The 23,707-nt window shown below is 38.3% G+C and overlaps 1 protein-coding gene across 1 annotated transcript in view; it reads right to left on the bottom strand.

The window, feature by feature from the left end:
• The window catches only part of KCNK10 (potassium two pore domain channel subfamily K member 10), a 29,680-nt gene extending 8,523 nt beyond the window's left edge, over positions 1–21,157 (bottom strand). Inside the window, exons 1-4 of the mRNA XM_053979746.1 lie at positions 21,103–21,157; positions 19,794–20,122; positions 13,966–14,083; positions 10,812–10,972 (exon numbers count right to left, since the gene is read on the bottom strand). Coding sequence (XP_053835721.1) covers positions 10,812–10,972; positions 13,966–14,083; positions 19,794–20,122; positions 21,103–21,157 — 663 coding nt within the window. The remainder of the gene's footprint in view (positions 1–10,811; positions 10,973–13,965; positions 14,084–19,793; positions 20,123–21,102) is intronic.
• Positions 21,158–23,707: the final 2,550 nt, after the last annotated feature.

Genomic DNA, 23,707 nt, shown 5'->3' with positions numbered 1-23,707 from the left:
GAACTGGTTAATATATAACCAGCTTGTGAGCAATACTGTGCTTCCCCTAAAACAGAAGCATTTCTTTTAGAGATGCAGTGCCAGGCCCTCGTTAAGGGTCTCTGATCTGGGATGCATTCAGAACCAGGTAGCATAAATATGTCATATTTTGCAGATTCTTTTAGTTCTAAAACTGTTTAAGATGATCCCTACACTTAATATTTTATTTGCGTGTGTGTTTATTTTCTGTGTCTGGATGAATAGAAATAGTTCAATAAGATTAGTAATATAATGCCAAATATAAGACATGGAAGAAACTGCCAAGTACCAAGGGGAAAAGCAACACAAAAATATCTGAATTCAACACAAAATCTGAATTCATTCCTTATTGCCTCTTTTTCCAAAGAGCCATTCTGAGTATTTTGCTAAAATAACAAAGGACAATCTATCTTCTTTAAGAGGTATGGACACACATTCACAATGGCAGGATTTCAGACTTTTTCAATGAGTAGTGAAAGGAAAAGAACAGATCACATGGATGTTACATAGTGTCCTACATTGGCACCCCTGCCTTTTTTCAATGAGAATAAGAATTTAACCGAATTGATGTTTAATTTTTAGTTTGACCAAGGCAACTTCTTTACTTCTACTAAATGCTTCAGTTTCCTTGTATATAAAAATGAAATGTCAGAAATCTTGCCTTATGGAAGTTAGGAGACAAGTGCCTCTTGGGCATCCTTGAACAAAAAGCAATTTGGAGCTGCATCAAAGTTATATACAGTAATTCTTCCTCCAGTCCCCACACAGAAAAAATTAAAATGCATTTCAGTATGTGTCAGAATTGTCTCATGAGAGAGACAGGGTCGAAAAGAATGCCCTTCAAATCAGTAACAAATATTCAGGACATCCCCTTGTCCATGAGCGATAAACTCAGCCAAAGGTTTTTGGGTTTTTTTTAAGTAAAAATGGTAACAATGTTAATGAAAGGATCTGTAAAAGGCCTGACTCATGGTTATTGTGCAGCTTTGTCACTCACACAAAAGCAGAGCAGCTGAGGGTACAAATGAAGGCAGAAAGCAATAGTGAATCAGGCACAGCATTTTTAGAGCTGCTGAAAAGAGCACAAAAGCAGGACTCAGAAAAAGAATTACTTAATGAACAATAACACATGAAATGCAGTACTGACATGAAAAGGAGGGTCTTTTTACAGTTAGGCATCCACTCAGAGGAAATTCAGAGTAGGGTCTAACTGCTACGGATGAAAAAAATGCTAAGGCATAATTGTACTTATTAATGGAATATGTACATTGTAATAATGACATACTACAAAAATGTAATCCACTGCAGTGTTACACCAAGTCACCAAGTCATTATTATAATAAATAAATAAATAAATAAATAAATGATCACATTATATTACACTAAAGGTTGAGAAGTCTGAATAAATTCATACAAATTTCTTTTTTAAACAGTATTTTCAGCGTGGAGACAAACATTGTCAAATAGCTGAGCAACTTCTGTCAGGCTACGAAATCATCTGAACCCATTTTGTGGCATGAATACAGAATTTTCTACGGGTGTCAAAAAGAAATAATAGCAAACCTCTTCCTCCAGAAAACGTAGCTAATTCTATAGCTGTTTAAGTAAAATTAAAAAGCCTTTAAAAGAGACGTTTTCCACTCTTTTTTTTAAGTTTGTTTACCAACAAGTTCTTTCCACAGTGACGAAGCAGATACTTTGTAAGACATTCTTCAAATATAAATAAATTAGTGCTGGCTAATGAGACCAATTAAATCCACCTAGAACTAATCTGGAAAACATCAAAAAAGTAATCTAAGAATCTAAGAACTGAGAGTTTTCTGGGCACCCATCAGGGTCATTCTCATTTTCCACTGACAGTGCTGATTTTATTCTTGAGGTGGCTAGGTGCTAAACTGGCAACATTACTGATGTTAACTTGCTTACATGAATTCAAATAACCTACTGTCCATCTGCTCTAGTGCCAAGAGGAATAAGGACAGACAGAGCAATGAAAATACCCTCATCAGTGGAATTTAGTTCTTATCCATCTTTTCTATCAATAACTGCAGCTTCGCTTTTTCCTAATTTTGTATTATATATACAAGGGTTTTAGTAGTTTTGGTCTTACCTAATAATTTCAGGAGTTAAAATAATCCTTGAGGTATTTACTTTCTTTTTTCTCTCTCTGGCCCAATAGCTCAAAGCCACTGTAGTGGATTATTTTATGTTTTCTGCTTTCTTCAGGTGAATCAACTGAGGTACATTTTTTCTGACCTGATGGTTGGCACTAAAAGCATCTAACAATGATTTTAAGTTTGCAAACTGAGACTACACAGTTGATATATATTTCTATGAAAGAGGAGCAGGAGTCATTAAGTAGGGGATCAAAAGAAGCTACAGTCATTTATCAGACTAGACTAAATGCTAATATATGGAACATGTATATTTCCATGAGCAGCATATTTCACATAAGCTTGTTCCAAGATTCTGTAGTGTCACCTCTCATTTCATAGAAAGCTCCCCCAGTATACAGTACTACTAAACCAAAAATAGCACTGGAACACTTGCTGCTTCACAGTGAGCTCAGATGTTTTTTCCATCTTCCAAACTTCTTTTCTGAATTCCTGACAAATCTCCCCAAGGCTCCAGGCAAGCTGGCTACCTTTTTTTGTTAGATGACCAATGGCATATTTGTAGAGATAATGTAATATACCTGTATGGAAAATTCTCCTCATGTCTCCAAAAGGCTCTGTATTTTGGAGCAGAGAAAACACATTTCAAACAAAACACACTTCTTTAGTATTTCGTTTGTTCCCTTCACTTACTCTTAACTTTGTGCCCTTCCCCATGCTGCCAACTATTCTCAGAACAGATTGTCTCTGCCCATGCATTAATTAAACAGCTTGTCTTCTAAATCACTTTCTCTAGACCAAAATATTTTAACACTAGGAATGACAGTCTTTGTACCAAAGCCATAAACCAGAATATCACATATATCAGCTCATGAACATTTGATATGTCCTTACCAAAATATGTTTGCAAAGCTAGTGTGGATGGTGCAGGCAGTCATAGTTCACACTGCTTGTCTTTCAGCTCAGCCAAATGCAAGCCAGTCCTGGTCCAGAGCCTGGCACACTCAGTAAGGTGTGATGCCCTTCTCAACAGGCTGTATGGAAAGACTGGCACAGCACTGGTTTGGTCATCATGATTTGGTCACATCAACCTCTTTGCTGCCTGTAACAGTCACTGTGGATTTCATTGTAACTTGTCTGAGCTCCTTCACGTTCAAAATGAGACTGAAACTAAATGTATTTTAAATATCACTGACTTGGACATAACACCTAAGAAAAATATAACAATATTTTGTTCTTCTCTGTTCTCTGACACAGCTGGATCCTGTCAGCTCTAACAAACCCACCTCAGGGCACTGCTGAGCCACTGAGATGACATGGTGGCACCATGGGAAAGTGTGTTCAAGAAAGGGCAGGAATGCTGGACAGGCAGAAGACAAGGGAATAGAGGAAAGAACAAGGGAATAACAATGTCAGGTGAGTGGAAGCTTCTCTGTGGAAACACAAGTACTGCAGGGTCTGCAGCCCATAGAGGACCAGCAAAGGAACAGAAGAAAAGAGTTAAGAACAGCAGAGAAACCACTGTGTTCTGACTCAACCCCTGTGCCATTTGCAGCTGCACCAGGGGGACTGAGGGTGACCCACAGTAACAACATGGATGGAGGAGAGGTGTCTGGAGTGAAGTTGAGCTTGAAAAATGGGGAAGAAACACATTTTGAGTGTTTGTGGGGATTTTGTTTCCAAACACTCAACTCAGTAATTAATTTTTTATGCTAATTGTCAATAAATTACTTTAAAGTTCACCAGTCAAGTTTGTTTTGCCTGTAAGAGTACATGGTAAGTGATTTTGCTGTCTTTATTTTGACCCATGAGGTTATTTAGAGAACATTCTATTGTTCTTCCCATGTTCTCTCCATCATTGTAGGTGAGTAAGCAAACGGCTATGTGAGTGTTTGCTGCCAGCCAGGACCTGCTCACCACATCAGTGAAGAAGACAACACTCCTTGAAAACAAGCATCAGAATTATAATATATATTAAAATATAGATGACATTTCAGACACTCCATGGGTTATGAAAAAGGGGTTGAACCATTCTACTAGATATGGGCTTCCTCTACGCTCTAACTTCAGTGCCTCAGTGTTATTTTAGTTCTCATGTTTTATAAAGAATGATGCTATGGCTGCACAAGAAGGTGCAGAATCCATCCTCTGCTTTTTAACTGTAGTCAGCAGCAGAGGAGAGACAGATATTAAAAGCTGTAAGCAGTCACATTTATTACTAAGCTTGGGAGGCACAATCCTGAACTCTTATCAGACACAGGTCAGAGTAAAGAAGGATTTATTTTATTTTTAACATCATTTTTCCCCATAAAACCACATTTCTGTGGGGTGTTTGTCTAGACCCAGATGGAATATGAAACAAGCTTCTCACAGAGCAGCAGCTTTCTCTAATGTCATTTTTGTAAATCTCTGTGCATGGATCTTGCTGCAGTCATAATATGAACACTGTGTCATGAAAATACAGAAACACTGTCTCAGACATTTTCTAGGCTTGATATACCCTTTTCCAATCTTCCTCTCACTAGAAAGCACATAGAGGGATTTGTGATATGGACCCACTAATTTCTGCATGTTGCTTATTACAAAAATAAAAATTACAATCCTAAAGCTCTGTTATGCTGAGCTCTATCCAGCCCAAGGGGAAAAAAAAAAAGAAGCAAAAAAACCAAATTGAATAAGAGCAATACATGTATACATATGCTTTTTTCAAACACTGGAGCAGAACAACAGAGGTTGATGGCATTGACTTCAGCAATTTTAGAGGCCAAATTTGTAATGTGTTTCTTCTCCCTTCCCTCCTTCAACTGACATCTGAGTTACACCTATACTCCTCCACCCAGAGAGTGCAAAAATGGGTTAATAAAGATTGTTCCACATAGCTTCCCTGTACCTGAATGGATCTGATCTTGCCATTCCTGGTATAACATACTAACCATCAAAGACCAGAGGATAAGAACAAAATTAGCAAAATGTCTGCTACACTTAAGATGCTTTACTTCAAGTGGAATAGCTGTAAGCTTCACTAACTAAATTAAATACCCAATTAGAGGGCCTAAAATGTCAAAATCTGGGATCCATAGATTTTCTAATTGATTTTTAGTACTAGCTTACTATCTTAGGTCTGTGCAGAAAAAGGTACTTTTCTGCAGCTCAGGTATAATGGAGGGGATAAACGATCCAAAGAATAAACCCAGCAGATTCAAGACAGTGGTTTAACCTAAAACAGGATTCAGAGACAAATTTGGCTCTGGTTGATGAGGAGTCACCACCTGTAATGAAGTCACAACCCTCACCATCAAGCCTACAAGCACCCCTATTTTAACCCTGCTCAGGGAAATGTGACTCTTAGAAGGACCTTTAAGGTATAACAGGCAAAAGGACAGATCATGAGCCGAGATTGTTAACATGCATTTGTTCTGGGTTTGTAAATCACCTTTCTAATCACTGATTTTTTATATTTCTTTGCTTCTTTTTTTTTTTTTTTTTTTTTTTTTTTTGGTGGAAATGACTCAGCCAATTGTTGGGCTGAGATCTGAACCCTGAACTTGCATGTCATAAACCTTGTATAATTTTGGAATAATACTGTGAATGTGCAACAGTAGGTTGAATTTCACACCCTGTCCTGACAGCTCTGTTCAGAGACAGGATGCCAGCAGATGGCAGATAGATCACTGCATCAGACAGTTACTCTGTGGAACTTATGTGAATATAATTTTTTTTTAATTTTACCTTTTTCTTTACAGAAAATTGCAGTGAATAACACTATATTAAAAAAAAAAAGAAAATATAAAGTATTAATATGCTCAGTGGGTTTTTAGTAGCTGATGTAATAACACACTGATGCTGCCTAGTAATGCAATGTGATTAAACAAAATAAAAGAGATTGTCTTGAATAGAGCAAATCCATGAACAGAGGGGAGACTATGAAAAAAGACTGCATTTTTAAGTGCTCCTCCTATACACAGTTACTGTCTTATATTAAGTTTCTTTCCCAGATTCTGTTTTCCATTCACTTTCAGGGAAGGAATTTGTACAAACAATTCCTGTCACTTTTGCAGTAAGAGATCAAAGAAGCCAAAAATCTTTAAAGAGAACTTGAATCTTTAAGTGAAAGAGTAGCTAGAGTTGATCAGATGTATTCAGAAAGAATACAGTTTAGAATACCTTTCCTAAACAATAAAGTTTAGGAAAGGTAGAGCTTTGACAGGTGCTAAAAGAAATCTTTCCACCAGCTCAATGGGACTACCCTTACTGCTTTGCCAGCCCCACCCCATCTGCCAATTAAAAACTACTTTTCCTAGGACAGTTCCAAGGTGTGGTGATGTGTACTGTTATCTTTCAGAAAAATATTAATTGTAGATCACTTTCATAGCATGTCTCTGAAAACTAGAGCAAAACATGTTCCCTGAGCTGAAAACCTGAAAGTCAAGTAGCAGATGTGTCTGTTCCAACGGGTCCCTGGCTCAGTGAAGCACAAGTTGCCTACAGAGGCATTGCCTTTCTGCACAAAGCAGTGTATTTTCAGTGGTGCAGCCTTGCCACCACTCATGTCTCTGGCTGCTTGCTGACATCCCAGTATTGCAATTCACAGTCTACCAGCTGTGCTGCCAGACCTGTCCTCTGTGTCCTGCTGGAAACCAGAGTGAAAGCAGCAACCAATCTCAGGAACTGCTCACAGTGGCCTCACCTCAAAAGCCAGAAAATCCTGGAGTGCTCTCAGAAACTCATTGTGCCCAGGCTGAATTCCTGCATCTGTACTAAACTGCAAGATAAGGGAAGATCATCCAGGTAATGCTAAACCCATCTACTTCTGGTGAGAATCTAAACACTCGTTCAAGGTTTGAAAAAAGACTGTCTGAATTAGCCTATATTTAACTCATGATAATGGCAGCTGCTGTGTTCTGTAACAGTGTACTCTGCCTATGGAGTGCCTTCTATCTTTAGATGCTTGCAGACACTATTTGTACAGAGCATGCCAAGAGAATGGGGCTTTGTTCTACTGTTTATTATAGAAACATACATACATGAGGGAACTTATGAATAACCTGTGAAAGATAAAAATACTACTTTTATGGCATTATGTCACCTTAAAATGCATGTTTCATTTCTGTTGTGTCTGGCCTTGTACATATTCATTTTCTGGGGAATCATACTTGTATGCATGTAAAAACAGATTGGGACCCAGGTTCTGCCCTAGACTATTGAACATGGAACATACAGGAATAACCAGGAGCTGAGAAGACAGGGCTTTTGTGGGGGAAGCTTTAGTTTACATCTCTGACCTGGTTGATGCTTATTTACTTGTACCAAATATAATCATTCCAATAGGACAGATGGCATAAACTATTCAATGCATGGTGTTTGGGATAGCATTATCCTGCCAGTGCCTCCGCTTCCTAAAATGGCACATGAGTATTTCTATTTTTTACAAAGCATTGTTTTGCAATGAAATACCTCCAGCCCTACCTACTCATAAATGAGTAGCTGTTTTCCTGGCGAGTTACACATTGAAATAATGGTAACATTTTGGATTAGAAGATGAGTGGTGGCATGTGCCCAGCTCCTCTGCTGAAATATTCTGTCAATACTGTTGGGTAGTGTGTACGTGATAAGAGCAGATCTCTTTCTCACTTTATGTAGTTCAAATTGTTCTTAAAATTCCCACAGAATGCATGGGCTAATTACTGCAGTAGCTAAATGTGGGATTCCTAGGGTCTAATTTGTGGTGTTAATTAAGGTAGGGTTGGTGGGACTCTGCTTAGGTCATGTCAGAGGCAGCAGAAGTGCACTAGCACAAGTCCTCTGGGAGGAATCCTCCTTTCATCTTTCCAGATATGCTGAGGAATGCCAGAGGCAAGTTGTCCCTAGTGTAGCATGGGCTCCATGCTCACAGATGGAGCAAGAAACCTGTTAGGGAAATGCTTTGGGTGAAAGGACTGCAGTGACAACAGAAAATTCTTCCTCTCCTTCCCACATGCCGATGTGTGCATATCACATCTTGCCTAGCTTCCAAAATGATCCTAGCCACAGTGCAAGATCAAGTTGCCCTCAAGTCCCTTTGACCTGTACAGGCAATGACAAAGTTGCAAGGATTTCCAGAACTCTGGCTTGCCCTGACACCAGCCCTGCAACATTCCTAAGAGTGAAGGGCATAAACAGAGGCAACTGGATACATACAGAAGCAGAGTGCTGAGGCATATGAACATGGAAATTTGATGCATTATACATGTGCTAAGTTTCTTCCCTTTCTTTCCACAAGATGCTGGACTGTCCCAAATTGCCTGTGAGGACAAATAATACAGGTAGCTAGTTTGTACTCTCTCTAGAGCACTGATGCACCCAGTGACTTCTCAGCTACCTCCAGAAGATTTGTCAGGCACACCACCCATTTTATTATGTTTTTCAGTGTCTTTTTAGCCTATGTTTGTTCCTTTTAGTTTCTTGGTAACTACTCTCCTAATTTTTATGTCCTCTCTTTACAGGTGGTAACAGGTTGTTTTACACCCACAAACATGCTGAATTTCAGTTCATTACAGAGATGGTTACAGAATAAGAAACAAAAGTTACACATTGAATTAAAATTTGCTCAGTGCTCAGCATTAAATCAAGAACTGTTACTCGAGGCTTCATCTGATTAGGTACAAACATTTATGAAGCCTAACATTGTAAATATAATGTGATAATAAATTACACAGTTAGCAAAATTACAATGATTATTATATTCTGCATATGCCAAATGTTAAATAGTCACCTAAAGTGAAACCACTGGTATTAAGACTATTTACTAAGATGCTTGTAAATTCTAAACTCTATCAGAAATATTTCAAATAACTGAAACTCATTAGTAAGAATAACGAAGGAAATTATATATAACCCTGTTCACCAAATCACAAAATAATAGATGTAATGGAATGTAATGGATTTCTGACAATCAAAATAAAAGGAATAAACACACATCTTGGCTAAACAAGAGGACCACAATCTCTAAATTCCTTTGGAAGCTCACAAAATACCAAGGAGGAAAACAAATACTTTGGATGGCTATAAGCAATAAGCAACAACATTGACTCAAGAAAATGAAGGAATACTTTGAATACCAAAAGAACTCACATTATGTGCCAAATGGCTATATTCTGTATGAAACATTAGTATCAGCATTCATCTGTGAATCTTAAAATACTTCAGGTATGTATTATGCTTTAGCAGGAAGGCTGGACTAGATGATCTCAAGACATCCCTTCCAGCCCCGGTTACTCTGTGATTCTCTGATTATTTTAATCATAAACTATTCTACCAGCAGTTTAATGGTCTTGCCCATGTCACTCAGAAATACAACACTCAGCTGACAATTAATCAAAAATTTTCTGACTCTCAATCCATATCATGACTTCAAGATTGTAATTTTTCTTGAGCAGAAGCAGTCTGGAATGTTCAGAGATTCCACTGAAGTGAAGAAGGTGTAATAAAAAGGTAGACAAAAAATAAATTAGGGATCTTAGTCATGTTTTCACCAAATTGAACTGAGACACTTTTCAATAAGTTTGTTTTCATTAAATGAAAATATAAGCCTTTGAAGTGCTCTCCAGACAGGCAGGTACATGCTTACTCACACATAATCACTAGTCACTTTTCTACATTTATTCTGATATAGTATTTATGTCTGGTCTGGGACACCTAAAAGTCATTTAATCAAAATGGAAAGTGCTCATTCAAGTCTAATACTTAATTACTTCCTTCCAAAAACAGTTACAACCAATTTTGAATCTGTGGGAATGTTTTAGAAATAGATGTCTATTAAACTAACCGGCTTGGGCAGCTTCTCATCCACTCCATCCCTGGAAAGACTTACCTTCAGTTATGCCACTTCCAAGGGAAGTATCACACAGGTCACCTCTAGAACTTCTGCCTCAAAGAGAGAATCCCTGAAGTGAACCATTAGCAAGTTAGCAAAACAGCATTTGCCAGGTCTGTGGCACTGCTTGCGAAAGAACTGCTTACAGCAATTCAGACTCAAAAACAGAGGGTACTGGCAACATAAAGGGAAATTACACATGAGGAGGTCTACACAAAAATGTAGGGTAGGATGTCTTCCTAGTAGGCAGGGCAGAGAATGATCATGCTTTCAGCCAGTGGCATTACAGCAGTTTTTGTAGTAGAGCTGCAGATCTACACCAACACATCTGTCACCCTGCACTGAAGGCGTATCACTCAACCATGTCTTTTCCCAGGTTCACATTCACAAGAGCAACCCTGCTTTCCTGCTTTTCTGCTTTTCTTTCAGGCTGTATCAGTAACACAGTCAGGACCTACTCCACATCCCTATTCCTTCGGGGAACCATTACCTTCTCTCCATTTTCAGTGAATAGATGTACATATCTAAAGCAACTTGAGGTGTTTTGAAGACTGTTTTACAATTCCTTGTAAGGAAACTAACATAGGAGACATATTCCCCAGAAATACCCTCAATAAGGAAATTCAAAGTCTAACCTATAACCCCTGCATCATCATCTAGAGAAGTCTGTTTCTCTCCACTCACTACAGAGATCCTTACAGACATTAACTATCATCTCAACATGTAAATGTTTCATGGTGTCCAACATGTTAAAAATGCCACAGGTAATAGCAACAAAATTAAAAGCAGGCTATACAACACAAGCAAAAAACTGTCAGTGAACTTACTCTGAAAACTTTTTCCACCCTTGCAATACTCTTCCCAAAGATGGTTCCAAGTTGGTCTCCAATCCCAGCCAGCAGGAAGCCAAACAGTGGAATCCCAAATAGGGCATACAAGATGCAGAAAACCTTGCCACCAACAGTGCTTGGGGCAATCTTCCCATACCCTGAGGAGACAAACAATTGTCAGTCTCTCAGAACTTATACACAGCTTTTTAGAAAACAAACTAATCAGTTTTTAAAAATTGCTCTTCCTGCAGGCATTCCTTTGTTCCACCTATAATTCCTATTTATAGACTTTCAATGGCATGATGTCATTTCTTGGGTAAGCCACCCTCTGTTATTCCATTTTTCTTGAAGCCTCAGTTACTCATATTTTCTGTAGATTCTGTCTATCTAAAATTGCTGTTTGCTTAATTGATCTAGCTGATGCCATGGCACAAAAATCCCTCCCTGCTGGCCTGGCACCTGCATGCCTTTGCTCCTCTTGGTCTGTGCCAATGGTTTCCTGATAGGAGTGTGATTCATCTGACAAGGTTCATTTTCAGTGGACAAGGCTCATTTTCAGTGGTTAGCTCATACTTTTCTCAACCCCTTAATCATACTGACTAGTTACACTGCAGCCTCCAAACTGTACCCACACCATGCAAATTTACCCTTGAACTCTTTTTTCAGTAAAGCATTATGACTCCAGTAGACATGGTATTTCTGTTAAAATGTTAAAGAGAAAAAACCCCAAGAATTGTGACAGTAATATTTACACCTTTTTATTTAAGATCAGCTATTTTAATTGAAATGTCATAGAGATTTTAACTATACAGAATTACTTAAATATTAAAAATTACCACATGATCACAAATCACTGATGCAATAATGATGCCTTGAGAGGCTACCTCGAACAGAGGCTAGACAGTGTTAAAGGAATAAAGTAGGTATTTATTAAAAGGCCTTCAAAGGACACACTTTGGGCAGTACAAGAGCCCAGCTGAGGCTACACCCAAGATGGATGATGAGTCATGAGTTTTCACACTTTTATAAGTTTGGGTCCATTTAGATATTGGGGTTAATTGTCCAGTTACTGCTTCAGGTTATGAAGTCCCATCCTCCCAGACTGCTCTCTTCAATTTCCCATTGTTTATACCTTTTGGACCTGAAGTTGCAATGGTATCCTTGGTTCTTGGGCTGGAAAAGGATTGTTTTGTCTAACTGAACTGTGAGAACTTGCTAGCACTTTATATGAAGTTCAGAGTTACATACTAATGCAGTACAGAACTCGGAAAATATGAAAGCTAAAACTTAAGGCATGAATAAAGCATCCAGAGAGGAGGAAATCTACGAAAGTGTCAGGCCCTATTCCTGTTGGGTTGGCATCACTGGCACCGGATATATCTCTCTGTCATGGGATCATCGATGAAAGAACTATGCTGACACACAATAATGCATGTCCCATAACCTACTGTCCTTTTCACAGCTGCATCCATCATCCCAGACGTCTCCTAAAATTCCAAGAAAGTCCAGGCTTCATGGGCCACTGGACTGAGGTTGACCAGCTAATCTCCTGAGTTTCTGCATGAGAGGAACCCTAACAGGCCTCTGGTGGATAAACTAAAACCATTTTCATGCCCTGACACACTGTACAGACTTTATGCAGCCTATAAAAATCTCATTCATGGAGAATTTACAACAAATATGGGCAAAAATACACAGTCTTTTCAAAAAGTTATTTAAATAGCAGATGTCAATGAATATGCCTGCATGAACTATGCCTACATAGTGGCACTTATTTAATGAGTAATTTAAAAGCTTGTCACTTGGGTCTATTGAGTAAACAAATATTAAGGGGGGGGTGGGGGCTTTTCTTACGTATGAATCAGAAATGTTTTCTTTCTTGCCACCCTCTGGTTTTATGCTACCATCAAAAATACATGGTAATGTAGCTTAATATAGAGGAACACAGATTGCACACTCTATACATTTCACTCTTTCCCCCTCCCTCTGACAGCAAAGAAAAGGCAGAGCCAATGGCACAGACTCTACTGTTAGAGATGATCACCACAGCAAGTCTTTAACTGCCACAAGATTTTTTTTGTTGTTGTTATTGTATTACCTGCATAAAAAGCCTACAGAATTTAGTCAGATTCTCACACTTTATGGAAGGGTTATGTGATTATCAAGTGCATGCAGCACAGCTGTAATGTGGAGAAGCACTTTGCACAATATTTAAAGCAGAATAATACTCATAGAAAATGAAAATAAAAATCAACAATTTGCCAGTGATTTCCAAATAATTAGATCTCTTGATCTGATTATTATGATAGCATGGAAATCAAGCTTAAAATTATAAAACTACTGTATAATTTTCTGCAGATTAACTGTATCAACAATGCTGTTTGTTTATTTTCTTTTTCCTTCAGACCATCTTCTGAAATCCAAGCTTGTTGAATATTCTTCAATAGAGGAACTATCTTATAGAGGAGAGATTAAAACCCTTAGCATATCTAAGGCCAACATTCAGAGATCAAATACTAAATATATTGGACACAAGGCATGGGGAGAGAGATGATAAGGGCCTGAATAATTATCTTATTAAAATTAGTGGTTCAAGAAAAGTGATTGAGCTGTTCAGTATACTCTTCATTTAATACAGAGAAATGTGTAATAATCAAGGTCATGAATTCTAGAAAGAAAAAAAAAAGGGGTTTTTTTACACAATGTATCCTTTGTGTAATTCCTTCCAACTGTTAGCATGAAAGCAATTAAGAATTTTAAAAAGGGTGTAATAGTTATAAGAATACATTTCCAGTTATGGAAAGGAGGAGGGTATGAGAAAAAATGCTTCTTCTCAAGCAATTGCTTGTAGATTGCTTCAATCTTCATCAAGAACAGGGTAATAAAGCCTGCAGGAGTGTTACCTGTTTTCAGCTCAGCATTGCTATTCTACCCTAATTATGTAGATATAATTCTGTCTAATTAAGTAGACAGCTTCTGACACTTACCCAAAGACTCAGTGCCCTTAACACATGCTGGAGTCACGTCTTCTTCTAACAGAGAAATACACTTCAGCTACTTTATTTCTTTGTTGCCTACCTTCCTCAAATTTATTTCATTATCTATGTCTCAGTGTGACTGAGTCTTTTTAAAAAATAAACAGTAAACATACCTATAGTAGTGATGACTGTTCCAGCAAAGAAAAAGGCACCTCCAAGGTCCCAATGACTGCTGTTGTTAGAGGAGTTTCCAACAGGACTGACGCCTACGTTATCAGCATCAACAGCATGCTGCAAAAAAAAAAAAAAAAAAAAATGCAAAGAATCAGCATTATGCATGCCTTGCTGTATCCTATGCTAGTTGGTATAGGCTCCAAAGGGAAATTCATGGAAACAGCTTCAGTTTAAGTTTTTTAATATATGCTCATAATATAGTACACATAAATTGAATATACGACTGAAATGAATATCCATTAAGTTGGAAGAAAGAAACAATGCATAAACAAATGACAAAAGATACAAAGCAATTGAGAAGTAAAGAACCAACACCACAAATTCACCCATAATTATCACTCTTGTAGTGACTACTACCAAAGAAAAAATTCCTCATTGGGAACAGCTCATGACAGAAGCAGCTAGAAGGGTGGTAAATACAAATAATGTTTGTGAAATCAACTGAAGCTAGTCAGCCAAGGATTTAAATTCCAAGACAATCAGTAATTGTTTAAGTAATTTATATTTTATGCTAACAAAAGAAAAAATAGGGCATATATATATATATATATATATATATATATATCCTGTTTGAAATTAACAAATAAGATATCTATGGACACATCATAAATAAACTTTGTGATCAGGTCAAACTTCCCAGTTGCCACACTACACATGATCTCATGTCCACAAATACAGCATGATACAAAGACTTCCAGACAGTGCTTGAATGAAGTATATTCTGGATAGAAGCTGAGGTAGCTATACTTCTTCCTGGTCACTGTCCTGTGTCCCACATAATACTGAATCAAGCCAGGCAGACATGTCAGCCTCCTGAATGTTTGTTAGGAATTTCTAAAAATGCACAGTATTGGATCATGGGGACATACACATTCACTTTTCCTTGTAGCCTCACACTCCAAAGGAAGACAGAGCTGAATACATCAGCCTACAAAGCACAGAAATAAATCTCTCATCAGCATCCAGTATACTCACCTGAATTGCTCTAAGCTGACTTTTGAGATGCCCTTGGTCATGTATTTTCAAGTTGCTTTAAGATCTCATACAAGCTATTCTTCATCATAGAGAAATTCAGACCTTACTCTTGAACAGCAGCAGAAATGACTGCCTTTCTCCCTTTCAAATGTTCCCAATTGAGTCTGATTTCCATAAAACCACTGCAGAGGAACCAAACTTCTCTTTTTCTACTTCCTAACATTTCCAGCTCTTTGCTTTTCTCCCATTCTGCTCCAACCTCGCTTCATGTTGCTGTCATCAGCTCCTGACACTAGTGCCAGACCTTCTCCTTCTCTTTCTGTTATTTGCTCCTCCTCCTAAATATTGCCACCAATCTTTAGCCTTGGTAGTTTCAGTGATCTTATTGCTGGGATCAACAAGTGAAGCAAAGTGCTACCTCTTGCATCCTCTTTGGCTTTGTTCAACATGGAATTCTCACCTATCAACACAGGTTTGATTTTTCTTACTGCATTTCTTTAATTCTTTCTTTCTTTAATTTCTTGCATTCTCTTTTCCCTGTGATTTATGATCTATGAATTGTCATGGTGGTTTTCTATTTCACCTTTTCCTATACAGTCTATGTGCAAAGCAAGGTTAGCCATTCCATTTTACCATTGCCCCTCGTCTTACCTGATCATGTCTATGATCTTCTCTCTTGATCTTCTCTAAAACCTCACATTCTCTTATGGGTTTAGCACTGACTTTTAAACACATCCATTTAACACCGCTTCTCTCCCTAGCCTTCATGATGCACTTTCCTCCACATTAATCTCTTTCCACCAATGGTTTATTTACCTCATTCTTTCTTCCACTTCCATTTTTCTCACTCATTTTTTTGCTTATATTTCCAACTGACTTCATGGACATCAATGTTCCTCTACTGCTTTTTTAGACTGGGCAAATTTCAGCTAATCTGCTTCCCAGCTTTTAGTTATTCATCACATTGTCTCACAAAAGGGAAAGGAGTGGGAGGAGAGGCATATGGGCAAGAACAGAGACAGCTACATCTAAAGAGATCAGTATGGGACAGCCTTTTTTAAAAGTAGAGCTACTACCTGCCAGGCTAAGCTGATAGTGAAACTATAGCATGAGCAAGCTCCAGGCTGGACTGGTTTCATTTCATGTGGGCAGAAAGCCAGGGCTCCTCAGCACATATCTATACCTCAAGAAATAGGGATACAGAGAAAGGATGTGTTTCAGACCAAACCCTTTGGAAGGGCTTCTGTACCAGTTGCTGGCATACTGCAGGTGGTGTGAAAGCAGAGATCATTTGCTGGTTTATGCAGAACAGCATAAATCAGCATAACAGACAGGTTGCCCGTTTAAATAGTCCATGACACACTGTCAGCTACCCTGGTTACTTCTGCCAAGGAATGCTGTCTGCCCTCCCCTTAAGTGTGTAAATGTCAGCAAGCTAATTACACTTAAATCACACTTGAGATTACACAGTTTAGCAAGTCTTTCAGGGCCAAGCACTAACCCCTGAAGTGAAGGAGTATCCTGTTGCCTTAGACAGCTTTGAGATTCTCAGGCTCCCTTCTCATCCAGAAAAAATTCATTTTTTCTTTAAAGCTTCACTGACATCATTCATTTATAAATATCCAACTATTCCAATGCTGTCTTTTAATACATAGTATTGTGCATACAGCGATGGAGGACAAAAAGAGAGCACCAAAACAAAAGCAGCCAGCAGCCTGCAGCTAACAGCACTTAAACAACCAATTTCAGCTCATGCATGAGAAAAAGATGCCTTACTACTACCACCACAAGTCCACCTACACAGAGCTATCCTGCTAGATGGAAACTGACAGAAAATTTAAACAAAACTATTACTGGCAAGACTCTCCCAGTTCACACAGACCATGAAATTTTGCAAGTTTCCCATCTGAAACTTCAGATAGGCTTTGCAGCAGACCTGAAGAGCCTCATCCTCAGGTCATCTCAAAGTAGGATAAAAAAGCTAGTTTCCAGGGTGCTAAACACTATGTTAACAAGCCTCATATATTTAAGATGTTTTAAACTAGTAGTTTCAGCTATTTTTATAGTTGAAGTATCATTGACAGTAACAGTTCATGAAAGTGCCCAAAACTGTTTCCCATTTGCTCCTTTCCTGATCTCTTTTTCCTTCTCCAGAGGAGCTACAAACACAGTATACAACTACACCGTATTTTTTCAGTATAGTTTATTAATTGAAAGAGCAATCTTCTTTACTGAATAACTACCAACCTATGGTAATTTTTTCTTTTGAAATGCCACCCATTTCAGGGAAGGCAATAATCTGAAATACCCCAAAGGGCTGAAATTGTCTTTCTGGATGTTCAAGTAACGGATGTATGCTAAAGCAAACAGGCAGGTAGGGATGAAGAGAATGACAAAACAGAAGTAAATAAAAGTACTTGATATTATTTGTTTTTAAAAACATGTCTTTTTGATCACAACTTTCTGTTTTGTTCCCTATCATTGCGTAGATGAGTATTTTACTCTCGGCCCCTTTGGTATCAACACAGTACAGTCCTCCTGTAAGAAAAAAGACATGGTCTGGTGACATGGTCTGCATGGGACCAAAGGCAAATCCCAGAGCAGAAGTCCAGCATTTGTGGTGATACTGGGACAATTGAATCCTGTATTCCCAAAGAGAGTGAAACCAAACTGCATCTCAGTCTGAAGTACACTTCATCAATTCCACTTACATAGCAACAAGATAGCTGGAAGCCAGTGCAGCTGATGAGGAGAGAGGAGCAAAACAGACTGTTTCTGGTTTCTCCATGGAGAAAGGTTTTTATCTGGTTCATTTGTTCATGTTTCTGTAATTTCTCCAATAAGATCCCAAGTATGAAGAAGACAAATCTTTTTCAAGGACCAGTGTAATATCCCTCTCAAGGGATCAGACAGTCAAAGATGTACCTACCCTATGTGTTTTCAAGGATAGGAATTTGATAGGAAAGGAAAATTCTTTTTTTTTTTTTTTTTTTTTTTTTTTTTTGCCTAGCTCTATTAATTCCTCTTCACAGATCATTCCAGCACCATAATTATTATCTCCCTCTACAATTCTTTTTCCAGGCAGATTCCTATCAAGCATACAAAGTGTTGCTTCAATTGCCTTTCATGCTCTGATATTTCTCAATTAGGATTATTAGGATGCTTCTCATTAGCAAACAGCTTTTAATAACTATTTCTTTAATAACTTTTTAATATACTCCCTCTCTACTTATTCTCACCACCCCTTATACAGTGATTAGGGACCCTCATTATAAATTCACATTTATTCACTTTTCCACAACAGCATTTCCTAAGGATCAAGGCCAGCAATTTTTTTTTTTCTGGTTTAATCAAAAGTAACAACTTTTAAAGCCCATTCCTTAAATATTTCTACAAAGGACTTTAAGAATCAATCAGCCTAAGAGTGATCTACCTGCACTTAAGAGTGATTTGATAGTCATGCATGCACTGTGTCTGAGGGTTGACCTACAGTATTTAACAAGGGATGTGCACAGGGAACTAAGTCCAAAAGGTTTATGTCCCTGCTAAAGATGTCAGCTAAGTTCTGGAAGCAGCATAGCTACAGGACAGCTGCAGACTTGTGAAGCATCTTAGGCTCATCCTACACAGCTGGAGTAGCTCTGGATTGATGTTACAAACCAGGCTGCCTGCACCAACAAGGACAGGACCCAAGACATCTGAATCCTTTTTTCCTATCCTTTTAGGAGAAATTGGGTAAAATAAAGATAGGGCAGAAGGGAAGCTGGGACAAGATAACCTCCAGAGGCACAGGTAGAAGCTTCAATAATCAGATACTTACCACTTTTTTTCTTCACAATTCAAACAATCTTTTCTTGTCTTCAGCAACCTGTAAGTCTTCTCCATAGTTAATTCAAAGTTCTATTTTTTTGCCTGCTCTATCTAGAGTTTTCTTCTAGCCATGAAAATTCTTTTTCTTTTACATGGAAACAGCCTGGAAAGAAAAGCTGGCTTATGACACTAATGAACCAAGTAAGCAGCAGCAAAATGAAACATCTCTACAGGATGTTCCCTTTCTCACCTTCAGAACTGGTTCAGAACACAGTACCTATCCAAAATATGAATTCTTACTAACATAATGCCCTCCTAGTTGCTGTGTTTAATTTTGAAGAAAGAATTAAGAACTTAAGACCACTTGAAAATTTGTAGAGATGAGGGCATAAGTCTTGCACATCCGTCACCTCTCTCAAAAACTTCTTCCAGATACTAGGCTCTGCTTTTCTTTGCACACATCTTTTATTATTCTAGCAAACACAAGTACTAATCTCTTCATTCTTATGTCCAGTGACAGGACTCAAGGAAATTACCTGAATCTGAGTCGAGAGAGATCTAGGCTGGATATCAGGAGAAAGCTTTTCATCCAGAGGGTGGCTGGGCACTGGAACAGCATCTCCAGAGAAGTGGTCACAGCCCCAAGCCTGACAGAGTCCAAGAAGCATTTAGATAATGCTCTCAGGCACATAGTGTGACTCAGGATGTCCTGCATGGGGTCAGGAGATGGACTTAATGATCCTGATGGGTCCCTTCCAACGCAAGCTTATTCTATCATTCTATGGTTCTATATTTACAATATTTTGGAAACATAGTTTCTGCTTCTCAGACCTTAAAATGACTGGGAAAGAGCCTGCTCTTCACACTGCCCATTCCAAGGCCTCTGTGAACAATTTCGTTCCCCACCAACTCAGCTGGTCAATAAACCACTGAGCTGTTTCTCCTAACTTCCAAGAAGTACCATCTTTTTCACACAGCCTACCTGAATCAGTGTCTCCAGCTCTAGCTCGGTGACACAAACGTGCTCCCGAAGAAAGTCAGCCTTCTCTGACGCGATTGTGTTCTTCTGCCTGCTTTCAAAGGGCTGCTCCAGAGCACGGAAGACAAGTCCTCCCGCCACCAGGTAAACTACCACCACGATAAAGATGGCCACCACTGCTCTCCAATCCATGACCTTCTGCCGGCCTTGAGAAGGGGCTTCCATGGCAGCAACAACAGTGGCTCGGGAGGAAACAGAGAATTGTGGAGATGGGTAGTGCCCGTTAGTTTTGGGCTCAGGCTCACAAGCTGGCACTGGTGAGGGAACAGCCACTGAAACACAAAGCAAAAAACCTCATTCAAAATCAAATCTCTTAGGGTATGACCTTGATTTACATTAAAAAAAATTCTTAAATAACATTTTCAAGACTTTTACATAAATCATGTTCTTCACATAGATATGGTTCTTCTCATCTGGAAAGTTCCAGGTCTTCTTTGTCCATCCATACTCAATGGACACCTAAAGGGTTTGCTTTGCCCATTACCTCTAGAACTTCACCCATTACCTCTAGAACTGGACAGGCCAGTTACATGTGCAGAAAGTTCAGAAATATGCAGAAAACCACTTATGCAAAATGAACATGAAAATTCTGACCAGCTAGCACATAAATTATACATGGTGGTGTTTGGTGAAGGACCCTGGCAATGATTTACGTCCTTAAATCATAATGCTAACAGTATAATAGTGCTAAGAAATTGAACTGCTAATGAACACTGATCACTACCTGATCTGGTATTAACAAAAACAGAAAATGCTTTGCAAACCACAGTGCTATTTGGCTCACTAACATAAACTGGCCCATACTATTTACCTGGATCACAAAACCATCACTCATGAAAATGTCCTTAAAGTCTGGAAGCCTCACAAAGTTTAGCATAAATCACGTGTCAGCCAGAGTATATGAGTTGTCTGAGGTCAAAGTTACATGCCACACACAACTGTGGACCTCTCACCTGGGGACTGCTACACTGTATAGCCCACATGACCTTTACAGTACATCAGAGCTAACAATCCTGACATCCAGCTGGACTTAATAGCCCGACCACTGTGTCAAGCTACCAAGTCATGTAAATCAAAGCTGGGTCACCTCCAAATGCTTCAGGTGTTCCAACATCACACTTCCCCGCTCTCTGTTGCTAGTGTTACCAGTGGCAAGAAGCCATGTTCTTCAGCATCCACTGATATAATGGTACTACATGTAGGATTTGAAGATGCTGGATTCATTTTAAACCAAATTCCTGTGTGATCTTACCATGGTAGAGGCCACTGGCCTGTAATTTCTTTGAAACCAGATTAATTTTTTGCATATCAGACCTAAATCAGATTACAGTTAAAACACAGCTACTTTAGGCGCATGCTCTGAACTTATTCACAATGTGTCTGTGCTGCTTCACTTAGAAATTAAAGCAGAAAGATTTACAACATCCCATCAGAGTGGCATTGTAACCCCATTCTCTAAAATTTAAACATACAACATGATTATACCTTGATTCTGAAGTGGGCCACGACTCTTTCCCAACAGAAACCATTTTATGATGCTGAATAATTTCAGAACTCAGGCATTTACTACAGTCATGTTTTCCCACAAGCAATAAAACTCTGAAGCACTGCATGGAGGACAGATCTTCCAGCTTACTTGATAATCAATAAACTACAGAAATCTATAGCTGCTTTACACTTACAGCTAATATTTCATTTTATATATGATTTAGAGATTCCAGATAACAAATATCTGGTATTGTGGTTGATTTCTTTTTTGTTTGTTTTGCAACAGCCTGTGGCACAGCCGTTCAGTTTGACATCAAAAGATCCTTATGATTCCCAACACTTATTAACCAGGATGGGGTGATATCAAACTTAAAAGGATATTTTCTCTTACCTCCAGATATACTTCATGTGACTATTAAGAACTTTTATGTGACAATAGGAAGAAGAGTGACAGTGTTAGAAAAAAGTCACACTTTTTGTGAGATGTCAGTATATTTATTCTCTAAGTCTCCTGAAAGTATTATTGTAATAAATACAGTGAATTTCAGCAGGATACACCAGAAAAGTATGCAGAAGAAACATAAAATATTGAGGTTGTATGAAACAGTTAGAACTTCCCTTTCTCTATAGGCAAGTATCTTAAACCTGAGTCACAACATCTCCTTACTGAACTAAATTTGAGTACTCACAGAAGTGGCTCATCTGATGTAACTCAGTGTAACATAGCTTCCACAGATTCCAAAAATTCATACAATTTGAGTTAGTTAGAGCCCATAACTACTGTGTATATTGTAAACCAACACAAAATCTGCGAGCCTGAGGGCTGATTTTTCACTCTTCAGAGTACTCAGCATCAGGATCCAAGGCTCACATGGTAAGAAGAAAGCAGAATTCATGTGATTCACCTGTTTCATACCACACCTGGCATAATCCAGTATAGACTGGGTGAGCCTCTCAGTGGAAAGCAATGCCTGCTTTTGATACGACACAAATAAGTCAAGAAGATGGAAGTCAAGAGCTGGTATAATTAAATCAGCGTTAGTGAGTTTTCTTTTCCTGTCTGCTAGTAAAAATGGTTTTTCTTATTCAAATAATGTTTCTGGCGAAGTGTTAGTAACAGCCTTACAGTAAAATCATGGCCTGTTTGATTCTGTCTTCTAAGGAAAATGTGTTGTACTAATTTAAGAACAAAATGGGAAGTTCACAGTAAAGAACATAAAACGTTCTTATAAATATTTTGTCACTTAAACAGCTTAGTGGATTACTGTGCTCAGCTTGCTTATCTCTAAATAGAAGAGAACTGTCTTAGTTTTTCATTTTCTTCTATTAGTAATAGCTATCTTAAGTGAATGTAGAAGTGTTGATCCTAAAGTATTTTATATTATATAAATAAATTCACAGGAAGACTATACTAAAGCAGCTAATTAAGGAACTGATGTGTAACAGAAATGGTATTCTTACAAAGCCAATGCACAAGGCACAACTACAGTCAATACTGCAGAGATTTTAAGCAGGAGTTAGGTATTGGAAGAACACTGTAGATACTCCACCTAGGAGCTATCTCACATGACAGTGGGCTTAGTGACTTAAGCACGTGGTAAGAAGTCATAAATCCTGATTTCTAATTGGAATACTGTCTCTGTGAACCTGTACTCTCACAAAAGTGCTGCCATTTGCCTTTAAGTCATGGTGTCGTCAACTGGAAAAAGAGAAAGTAGTGCTTACTTTTCTACAAGTTCCCTGGGAGAGCCCATTTCTGAAAATAAGAGCTACATAAAATTCCAGAAGTTTAACAAGTAGTTTTACTAAAATCAAAGGATGAACTACATTGGCAATTGAACAATGTGCAGAGGTATATAGCTCAAAAAAAAGAAAGGACTACATAAATTCTTGCATTTGTAGAGATGGTTTCGACCATAGTTTAGGACAAACATAGAGCAAAAGCGAAGAGGACATGTTTACAATAAATGCAGAACAATCCCTACTTCATTTGTTCATGTTTTTTCAAAACAAGCTGCTGTCAGAACAGGCTTTTCCCCAAACAGAGCCTCATCCATATGTTTGTTAAATCATATCAAAGAAGACTTAATCAGCCTCAGTGAAAGCAATGATAGATATCCATTCACATGCATGAATTATATTAGTTGACAGCTAATCTCATAGGTACAGGAACCCTCAAAGGAACATTCTGGTGTTTCAGAACAGGCCTTATCCCAATAAAAAGATGCCAGAGAGCAACGAGAGATAAATTCCTGATTTTTTTGATAACCTTCAAAATGAAACAACTGAAGATATTAATATTACAAGTGAAATTGCAATGTTAGGATCTGTACAGTTGTTCACATCTCAGATCACCACATTACCTGCTC

This window comes from Vidua macroura, chromosome 6 (assembly GCF_024509145.1).
Source record: "Vidua macroura isolate BioBank_ID:100142 chromosome 6, ASM2450914v1, whole genome shotgun sequence".
Lineage (NCBI taxonomy): Eukaryota > Metazoa > Chordata > Aves > Passeriformes > Viduidae > Vidua > Vidua macroura.
Note: the sequence above shows the minus strand (reverse complement) of the source record. Positions and strands in the feature narration are given on the sequence as shown.